Genomic DNA, 11,409 nt, shown 5'->3' with positions numbered 1-11,409 from the left:
AAATATATTTATATGCTAGATATACTATCCTATAACTTCCCTTTCCTTTCACTTACCATTAAGAAACCTTTGTCAATGAAAATATCTATACTAATTGAATCATTTCTTAGTAACCCACTATATGCATATACAATAATTTATTCTTTTCTATTATTGGACATTTAGGTTTCCAAGTTTTTATTATAAACAATACTGTGTAGAATCATATCATAAAAATATACATCTTTGTGCACTTATGCAATCAATTCCTCAGAAAATATTCCCAGCATACTATGTCAAAGGGTATGAACCTTTTTACAGCTTCTGATTAATACAGTTTACCTGTCCTCAAGACTTAAACTCTCATAAGCTGTTATCTCAGAATGTTTCCTTCCCATATCCACGAAAATGCCTATTATTTTAAATCTGTGCAGACAAGTGAAAAGTAATCTACTTTTTAATCAGCATGTTACTGATTTAGCATTTATTTAAATTTGTCAGCTGTTCTATTTTGCTTGCACAAGTCTTTGATTGATATTATCTACTGATTGTTTTTTCCTCGGCTTTGAAAATGTCCTTTATGAATTAAGGCAATTTGTCATAAATGTTGTAGTTTATCAATTTGTTTGCTTTGTAACTATTTATGATTTTTGCCATACCAAATTTTGATGATTTGGAAAAGAAGCAAAGGTGTGCCTCCTTTCGCTTTCTTCTTTTTCATTGCCATGTGCAGAACCAGTGACAACAGCATCCACATCTTATTGCTGTCTATAGTGAGAAGGATTCTAGTATTTCTCTAATAGGCATCATGATGTGTGAGACAGTGAAATAGGAGCGGAGAAAATGGAGAGAAAACATTTCCTTTGAATAACAACTAACCTAAAAAACAAATTAGAGATCAATTTTTGAATTTTATCAAGTGCTTTGTACATCCAAAGAGCTATTGACATGGTTCTTCTTTTGGTGTATTAATACTAAATATGATTAAAATATTACCCAGTACTTAATTCTTGGAATAAACCCTTCTTTGTCATAGTGAATCATTCTCTTATATACAGAACCTACAAAGTAATACACAGAAGCAGAAAACAGAAATTAAAAGGGCAGCCTAGGAAGTCAAGACTACTGGAATCTAAGTCTTGGCTGTATTTGCTACTCGTGTAACCTAGGACAAGTGAACTGATGTCTCTATGCCTGAATTGCCTCATTTACAGAATGGGGACAATAATGATATAACTACCCCATAGGTTTATTGCAAAAACAGGATAATGTGCTTGGCACCTAGCACATAAAAGGCATTAACAGTAATTTATATACTGCTGCATTTGATAACTAATTTTACTTGTGATTTTATCATGTTAAATTTGTGTTAATTTGGTATCTGGGTTGTTAGCTTTTAAAAACTTTGGGAGGCTTTCCTTCTGTCTCTGTACTCTGGGAGAAGTCGTATTTTATAAAAATTAATATATTTGTAAAGTGTTACTTGTTATAATCAGCAAAGAAACCTATAACATTTGCAGGTAGGAGAGAAAACTTGCGGATGATGTAATGGAAGGATTAAGTAGTGGATAGGGGAGCTGCTATCTAGCAAGGCCTGTTTCTGTCATAGTGATGTGCGTCACTAGACTTGATACAAGATATTGACCCAAATATGTGTCTCCCACCTCTCTGATGCCTATCTGTGCAGATGTCAGAAATTGTGCCCACTAGCTTTAATTATGGCTATTCTGGGAGAGCAAGTCTCACAGTATACTTTTGAAATTACCACTACCACCCCAACATTTTAACTTAAATGAACATCAAGTGTAGCAGAATGGCAGAAAAGGAAAAAGTACACAGAATAATCCTGGATACTTTCTCCAAGTATCCAGATTAGTGAGTTCAATTTAAACCTAGTTAAATTAAGAGTTGAGAATAGATACAAAAACTTAAAGTTTTCAATAGTCAGTTGTTAAAATTGCCGTAATTTTTTCCTCTGGGTTCATTTTTATATCACGTTTAACTCCTAGGAGGTCAGCTGAAGGATTTTTGCATGCAAAAAAAAACCAGTAATACTCCAAATTTATCCAAATTATGGCATTTTTCTTTTGAGATAGGACTCAGTTACTTTTGTTTACCCTATATTTGGAGTATTACTATTATTGGGAATTTTCATTCTTTTTAAAAAAAATCTATTTCAGCCAACTCACACTAAGGAAATTTTCATTCTTGAGACAAATGTAGATTCTTTGTTAAAATTATACTGTATTCACTGAAAAAGTACTGATACATGAGCAATCTATGAAAATGAAGGTAACAATGCTAATCACTACCATTTATAGAGCACTATGTGACAGGGATATGGCACTTCATGTTTATTGCATCACCTAATACTCCCACACTCTATGAGGTAGGTATTTTCTATATCTTTCTTTTTAACATATAAAGAAACTGAAGCTCAAAAAGGTCAAGTCACTTACCCAAGATCCCGAGGCTAGGATTATACTTTATGTTTCAAAGACCATGCTTTTACTACTTGCAGTCAAATGAATGACTGAAATTGAGTCATCTAATTAAATGCAGAACTACATTCTTTTAAATACTCACTATGTGAAGCATTGACAATGGGAAGCTTTTAAAATAAGGATAAGAACCATTCTGGAAAGTGGGTTAAACTGAAAAACAGAGCCTAAAAGGAATGTTACTTCTAATATTAAGTATGAAGTCTGTCATCAAAATAAGTACCAATATTACTTCATGTGGACTATTTGTAAAGAAACCATAATTTCTTGATACAATGACTTCAACCAGATTTATTCAATCTTTTAAAAATAATAAAAACACTTTTATTAAACACGTCTATTGATCATGTTTAGGTAAAGTATCTTGTCGAGTTTATAAACCCAAATACCAGTGACTTAGCTATAAAAAAGAGAAAATAATTTGAATCTACCTTCATTGTCCATGCACACTAAAATGCAAAACAAACACCAGAGACATAAACTGCATGTTTGGGCTTCACAGAAAACATTTAAGAGGCTGACACATACATACAACCTTAAAAATGTCACCCTCATATATTAGGATTACAAATACGCATACTACATAATAGACTTTACATTCATGTTTTATGCTGTATTTCCAAAACTTGTAACTATTTCAGATAAATTCAATAATTTTATATTTTACTTTAATGAGAAATGAAAATGTACATAAGAGTCTGACATTACTTAAAGCTGACTTTCATATTTAGGACACAGTAAATTTGAAAGGAACACTTCAAATGAAATATTAAAGGTAAAGGGTATATCTTAATAAAATGAAATCAATTAAGATTTACTCAAACGAAGGCTGGAAAAAGTACCCTTAATAGCAATCTTTAAAAAAATTTGCAATTCCCATGTCTTTCATTTGAAAAGACTCATGTAGGTGAAACATTTAGAGTAGATATGTACCACTTCTAATGTTTTCCTAGAAAAGGGTTTTATGTATCAGATACTCAAGGTTAAAAATAAATTTAATCTACTTTTAATATTTAGGTTGTACCTCTAATCTGACAAATCTTAGTTTTTGTAAGGCAAAACTGCTAATACGAAAGCTCTTAAAATTCTTGTTTTATTTCTCCAAAATCTATAAAATAAAATTAGATTTACTCTTTATGAATACAGATTCAACTACAAAGTTCCTAGTTCAGTCCCTCTGCATATGGCAGATGACAGAGAAGCATCTTGTAAATTCTTTGTATTTCTCTTATAACTATCTAGCTATGAAATGAGAAAAAATAAATTTTAAAATAAAGTCCCTGACTTAGCCCCAGTAACACTTAATATTTAAAAACTTACATCTAAAGTGGTCTCTGAAGTGACCCTATTTCTCCAACACTTCCTAGTCTACCCTGGAAGGAACAAGGTATGGTATTCCAAATCAGGATGGAATTTGACAGTACAGAAACACTGACATTGTACTAAATGGCTAGTTACATATAATCTTGCATAGACTTTGTATGCAGTAAAATGTTCTCAGGTGATGAGGATGACAAATTAGTATGGAGAAAAACCTTTGAAGACAAATCAGGACATTGGAAAGCAAAAGGTAGAAAGTGAAAATTTTGTATGTTCACCTGAAATGGTACATGTTTTTCTCTTCTGAAGAGAAAAAGTCGTAAGATAGATTCTTCCTCTTGACTTTTCTAGGAAGACGATAATGTCTACGCCAAAAGATTGCTTATCTTAAAATCAAAGTATATGAGGGAAAAGGCTCCTTTAAAAAATACATATTTATACATACACACATAAATATGCACACACACATACACACATATATATAACAGACAGTAATAAAAAATATTCTCCAGTGTGGGATAGGGGCTCTTCAATTCTAAAAGTAAAAATCTATAATTTTAAATTAATCTGAAAGAAATCTAAGCACAGCTGAACTTAAAACTATTGTCTGAATCACAGAATTAGTCATTTTATTTTAAAAGTGCACATATTTTATTGAAAGATATCCAATTTCAGCTTTGAAGATATAGGCTCAAAATCTGTTCTTGGCTATTCCAGAAATTTTGCTTGTAGAGTGTTCATAATTTCAACCAAAACTTAGAAAGCTTTTCTAAAGTAGACTTTTCAACCTGCTGAACAGAACTCATGTCTATACTGTGATGTTTATTTCAGCAGCATTTGTCTCTGTGAAGCACATCAAAATCACTCAAACATCAAAACTGCTGATCTGATAGAATGATTTATTTTCCCATTACAGGTAAGTCATGAATGACTTGTTCTGAGGTATGTTTCTGAGCTATGAAGGACACCTATTAGAAAGCTCCACACTTGAAGGTTTCTCTTAAGGTGATAACATTTTATGGCTGGACAGCCTCTGCAGGTACCAGATTCCCTGTTGTATCCAACTGCATACATTTACACGTGCATGCAGACACAGGGCACTCTGCATGGTCCCTAAAAAAACAGGTCAAATAACAGTTAAAAATCCAAATTAGACATACATACATTTATTTATCTCTTTTTTTTTTTTTTAAAGAGACAGGGTCTCACTATATTGCCCAGGCTGGACTCACACTCCTGGGCTCAAGCCATCCTCCTGCCTCAGCCTCTTGAGTAGCTGGGACTACAGGTGTGCACCACTGTGCCCACTTGTTTACTTATATCTATCTATAATGCAACTTTTCAAAATGGCATTTGGAAAAATGTAGAAACTAAAATCCAGAGGAAAAAAGCATCAAAAGCATCAAATCATAAATTACTGCCAAGCTGAACTTTAGGGAGAAGAAATACATACCTTTTACTTTCTACATATATGGCAAGATATTTCATTTACAGTTGTGAAGGTGACAGGGATGTGCTCAGAGTTTAAATTGGCTAGTGAGACAAATTGGGTATAAATGCTTTATCAATCAGAAGCACAGGGCCACTGGCACCATTCAAAATAAAATTCAAATATGGTCTTGAGAGTCTCAATTGCATGACTACATAAAAACCTTACTTAGAAGAGAACTCAGGCAGCAGTATGATATGCTCTTTTATCATTTCATTAGTAATTCAATTGCATGATAAATTACAGCATATTCAGTTGTAAAAACTGTAAACATATCCTCTCCCCAAATAAAGTTAAATCAAACATTTAACTCATACAAAAGATTTAAATTAGTTCTTACACAAGTATTACCTTTATAGTTTAAGGTTATATAGGATATCTAATGATGAAATGTTCATACCACCTTTGTTAACGTCTGAGTGACAGTAAAAATAAAATTCGTACTTTGGCTAAATGTTAACAGATAAACCCAAACTATTTAGAAGCAATCTGTGTTATCCCCCACAACTCCAAGCCTATCAAAGAAGAAATGTGCTGATTACCTGAACCAACTAAGCATATGTCCAGCATGTCCACCGTGCCTGCAATTATGACACCATGTAAACCAGTTGTTAAATTGGGCTAATTTTTTGTCCTTGCTCAAGTCCACTTTTTCATCTGATTTGGTTCCTCCTATGACGAAAGAAAACGATCTTCATTAACTGTATCACAATATTTTATTTAAAGTTACTTTCAAAAAGCATTTCTAAAACTGTGTTCCAAGTATGAATCACACATCATATTGAAATAGCAATTTTGATGGTAGGTTCTAGTTTAGATGAAGCGAAACTGAATGACAGGAGCTCCCCTACATTTTTAATAGCCAATATAAATATGGAAAAAAATAAAACCCACTAAGAAACAATCTAAATTTAAAACTTTAGGGAGACCAAATCAGTAGTTTAAAATTCTTCCACAAGGAAAATACCAGGCCCAGTTTACAAGTGAATTTTACTTAACATTCACGGAACAGGTAGGGCTGGGTGTGGTGGCTCATGCCTGTAATCCCAGCACTTTGGGAGGCTGAGGCGGGCAGACCACTTGAGGCTAGGAGTTCGAGACCAGGCTGGCCAACATGGTGAAACTCCGTCTCTGCTAAAAATACAAAAATTAGTCGGGGGTGGTGACACGTGCCTGTAGCCCCAGCTACTGGGGAGGCTGAGGCACAAGAATTGCTTAAACCTGGGGATTGGAGGCTGTAGTGAGCCGAGACCGCACAGCTGCACTCCAGGCTGGGTGATAAAGCAAGACTTCGTCTCAAAAAAAGAAAAAAACAAACAATCAAGGGATAGGTAATTCTCATCTGTACAAGCCCTTTGAAAGAAGAGAAAAAGTGGAAAGTTTCCCAATGCACTTCATGAGACTTGTGTAACTTAAGCAATTGCTTAATTAGACTTAATATTTTTACTTACTTGCTATCTATAAAGACATTATGCATCAATAACTATGTTCAAAATTTTGCTTGGCCATTGCAGGCCACACTTTCATGACCAAAAGGATAATCTTGCAGTTAGGAATAGTTTTTAAAAATACCTGTTTTTGCTAATAATATGAAGTGAAAGGATGTGTAAGTAATTCAATGATTTAAGATGTAAACACAATAAAATTATTCCTGAAAGGGTCACCAACAATAATGAGAGCGTAAAAAGGAAAGGGGGAAGAGACAAATAAAATATAGATCTGATATGGACACTACTTTAAACCTCTATGTAAAGCTCTCATTAGTGCTTGTCACTTTGTTTTTGTAAATTCTAACATAAACAGATAACAGACTGAATCAGAACAAGCATACCCTTATGTTTTTCTGATGAAGCTGGAAGTATTAAGGTCTACCTCACTGCCAAGTATAAAGGCTTAGATCAAATTACTTCAAATTTTAAAAGATTTATAGTGAATTATGAAGACAAGTGCCACAGAACACTTTAGGGGAAACTAGAGTTTCACTTATGCACTAACTCATAACGTAAGAAGAAAATGAAGGAAACCAGTAGATAATCTAGCTTTTTTTTTTTTTTTTTTTGAGACGGAGTCTCGCTGTGTCGCCCAGGCTGGAGTGCAGTGGCCGGATCTCAGCTCATTGCAAGCTCCGCCTCCCGGGTTTTTACGCCATTCTCCTGCCTCAGCCTCCCGAGTAGCTGGGACTACAGGCGCCCACCACCTCGCCCGGCTAGTTTTTTGTATTTTTTTTTAGTAGAGACGGGGTTTCACCGTGTTAGCCAGGATGGTCTCGAACTCCTGACCTCGTGATCCGCCCGTCTCGGCCTCCCAAAGTGCTGGGATTACAGGCTTGAGCCACCGCGCCCGGCCGATAATCTAGCTTTTAAAAAATGTGTCATTGTCCAGAAGTTAAGTTCTGTGAGGGCAGGGATTTTTGTTTTCTTTACTGTAACATTTCTAGCACTTGGAACAATAGGTACCAAATAAACATTTGTTGAATAAATAATATTTATGACATTTACAATGATGTTAGAATTGTTTCAATAGATTTATCTTCAAAGCACAATTGAGTATAAAAATATCAAGTCTCAGTTAAATAAGCTTGTAGAGATTTCAGCTATTTGAATCACAAAGCAAGATGGATGGATGCAATCTCTGATTGCAGGCAAAGCACCAGGGAGGTTTAGATACTTGAGCCATTAGCCAGCACTTGATTTCTATTAGATCCTGTTTTATTTTGGAACTAGGACTCTTCTGATTTCACATATCAAAAAAGAGAATTTGCTTCTTTTTCTTTTTTTTAAACTTTTACTTCAGTTTCAGGGGTACATGTGCGGGTTTGTTATACAGGTAAATTGCGTATCATGGGGGTTTTGGTGTACGCATTATTTCATCATCCAGGTAATAAACATAGTACCCGACAGGTAGTTTTTCAATCCTCCTCCCACCCTCCACCCTCCAGTAAGCCCTGGTGTCTGTTATTCCTTCTTTATGACGATATGTACTCAATGTTTAGCTCCTACTTATAACATGCAGTATTTGGTTTTCTATTCCTGTGTTAGTTTGCTTAGGAAAACGGCCTCCAGCTCCATGCTGCTGCAAAACACATGGCTGCATAGTATTCCATGGTGTATATGCACCACATTTCTTTATCCAGTCCACCACCGATGGGCACTGAAGTTGATTCCATGATTAAACAGTGCTTATTATTCTCTAACTTAGCTCAGCAATGCCTTTAAAGATCATATTCAGGCTCTTGCTAATTTTTCTACTGTTTCTTAGCAGTTCACTTCCTACGTCCTTTCACAACAATACACTTGCTCTTCCAACACCCCCTGTACTTATAATACTTACCAATCTCTTCACCCTAGTTCATGTCTTTTACTCTTGGTCTACAACCTGGAAGGCTTCCCTGCAATCTTCATATATTAAATCTACCAATTTTAAAGACTGGCTTAAATGGTAACTTCCTCCTGAAGCTTTCGATATCCTTCAGATAGAAGTAGTATTTCCTACTCTCAAAATTCCTAATTCTTTCCTTATATAATAGTCCTAATTCATGCTGGGGGTTTAGATGTGTTCCAGAATCCAGGATGTTTGGGATTTTAGAAAAAAGGAGCAAATATGTACACCTTGAGGGTAGTCTAAAGCACCCTGTAATCAAACTCGTTAGTATTTCTGCAGTGAAACATGAATATTCACTAATAAATAAGAGAGATAAATATCTTAATAGCCTCACATCAATTCTGAACAGGTTTTGTGGCCAAATGAGATTACTGTAATTTTATTTTTAAAAGGCACTGGACTTTCAGATCTTTTTAGAGACTCTGAAATGACAGATGGAATTGTAGACCAGTATTTATTTTCTAGAAAATATCACTTATTTTATACTCGTTAACTATGCTTATTGTACACCAAAAGCTCCAAGAGGTTCTTTGATTTATTCATCTCAGCACATCAGCCTTATATTAATGTGCCAAGTAAAATCAGTGTTCAAATATGTATTATATATAAAGAAATTATTTCTGAAGCAAATATGGAAAAAATTCTATAACAAATATGGAAAAATGTTAATATTTGATAAACCTGAGTGCTGACTATTCATTATATTAGTCATCATAACAAAGAGTTTGAAATGTTTTAGGATTTTTCTTCAAATTCTAGAAAATTATTTTCTCTTCTTACCTATTTCAAAAATAGAAAAGATTGAAAAACTGATATTCAGCAAAAAGGAAGAGTGCCCAGGTGTAAGAATGCAAATAATCCTTATAGCTTCCTGAGGCTTGTGGTCCAAAAGATGTGTTCCATTTAATTATTTCTATATATCTCAGTTCGTATACACATATGACTTATTTATGCTATATTTTACCTCCTTGTGCTCTCATTGTTGTAGATATTCCAAATTGTTATTTTCTGTTTATTAGGACTAGAGTAACATAAAAGAGTGATCAGTATGTAATGTATAAAATAAAAATCCTCGATTAAAATTTAAAACTAAAATGTACATTTAAAACATTACGTATTGCCTTCATTTCTTTAAAAAAAGCATCTAGATGGAAAAATAATTGCTAAGCCAATGATACCAGCAAGTCTTTCATAAATGTTAATGTAATGACAAAGCAGACTACTTAAATGAACAAGATACAGAATAGAATTATAAAATGTGTGCACTAGAAAGGATCCCCAGTCCAGAGGAAGGTGCAAGTAACTCTCAATGTCACAGAGTGAATGTCATAGAGCTAGAATTAAAACAGACATTCTCACACTCTAACCAGTTCTTTATTCATTACACCTGTGTGCCAAATACCCAAAATGATTTTAATTGAAAATCTTGCCACAGTATCATTTTCAAATTAGGTAAAGAGCTGGAATAATTCCAGCCACCAGGTATAAGATATCTGATTATCTACTATTCTCAAAATGTTTTTCCATGTTTACTATAAAGAGTAAAAAATAATCTTAATATTTCTAACCATTACAAAATATAGGCTGGGCATGGTGGCTCATGCCTGTAATCCCAGCACTTTGGGAGGCTGAGGCAGGTAGATCGCTTGAGTTCAGGAGTTCAAGACCAGCCAGGGCAACAGGGCGAAACCCTATGGTCCCAGCTACTTGGGAGGCTGAGGTGGGAGGATCACCTGAGCCCAGGAGACAGGAGGCAGAAGGCAGAGGTTGCTGTGAGCCGAGATCATGCCACTGCATTCTATCCTGGGTGACAGAGTGAGGTCCTGTCTCAAAAACAAAATGAAACAAAACAAAAACACTGTGTGTATATATGTATATATTCCAAATTGTTATTTTCTGCTCATTAGGACCAGAGTAACATAAAAGAGTGATCAGTCAGTATGCAATGTATAAAATAAAAATCCTTGATTAAAATTTAAATCAAAACTAAAACGTACATTTAAAACATTATGTATTGCCTTCATTTATATTTATATATATATATATATATATATAAATAAATTTACTAGGTAACTGACAAACAGCAGAAGCAGCATCGAAATCTAGCAGTCAAGGGACATGACTTCTAGGCTGATACTTTCTCTATGCATTTTCTTATTTATTATTATTTTTTAATTAAATTTTTTTTTAAAATTTAGGACAGAGTCTTGCTCTGTCGCCCAGGCTGGAGTGCAGTGGCACGATCTTGGCTCACTGCAACCTCTGCCGCCCGGGTTCAAGTGATTCTCCTACCTCAGTCTCCCAAGTAGCTGGGACTACAGGTGTGTGCCACCATGCCCAGCTAATTTTCTGTATTTTTAGTAGAGACAAGGTTTCACCGTATGAGCCAGGATGGTCTCGATCTTCTGATCTCGTGATCCACCAGCCTCAGCCACCCAAAATGTTGGGATTACAGGCGTGAGCCACCACACCCAGCCAAAAAAATTTTTTATAGAGATGGGGGTCTCACTATTTTGCCCAGGCTGGTCTCAAACTCCCAGGCTCAAGTAATCCTTCTGCCCTGGCCTCTCAAAGAGCTGGGATTACAGGCATAAGCCACTGCACCTGACCCTTCTCTTATGTATTTTACAGGTAGGTTTTGAAGATGAATGAAGAAGAAATGTCAAAGTGCTTTAATGATGTCAAAAGATCCTTAGAAATACAAAGTATCTGTTATTAGGTGCAGGTATACTGAGTTTT

At 34.8% G+C, this 11,409-nt stretch overlaps 1 protein-coding gene across 5 annotated transcripts in view; it reads right to left on the bottom strand.

Annotated features, from left to right (window-relative positions):
* Positions 1–2,751: 2,751 nt before the first annotated feature.
* MIOS (meiosis regulator for oocyte development) overlaps positions 2,752–11,409 on the bottom strand; it is a 39,766-nt gene continuing 31,108 nt past the window's right edge. For 3 of the 5 annotated variants that reach the window (XM_009203351.3, XM_021935996.2, XM_021935997.2), the window contains exons 11-12: positions 5,832–5,961; positions 2,780–4,913 (exon numbers count right to left, since the gene is read on the bottom strand). In XM_009203351.3, the coding sequence (XP_009201615.1) occupies positions 4,817–4,913; positions 5,832–5,961 (227 nt within the window). In that variant the 3' untranslated portion in view covers positions 2,780–4,816. Of the gene's footprint in view, positions 4,914–5,831; positions 5,962–9,634; positions 9,692–11,409 lie in introns of those variants that run through there. The other 2 variants (XM_009203350.3, XM_009203352.3) reach the window with 2 other exon arrangements.

Source organism: Papio anubis, chromosome 4, assembly GCF_008728515.1.
Source record: "Papio anubis isolate 15944 chromosome 4, Panubis1.0, whole genome shotgun sequence".
Lineage (NCBI taxonomy): Eukaryota > Metazoa > Chordata > Mammalia > Primates > Cercopithecidae > Papio > Papio anubis.
Note: the sequence above shows the minus strand (reverse complement) of the source record. Positions and strands in the feature narration are given on the sequence as shown.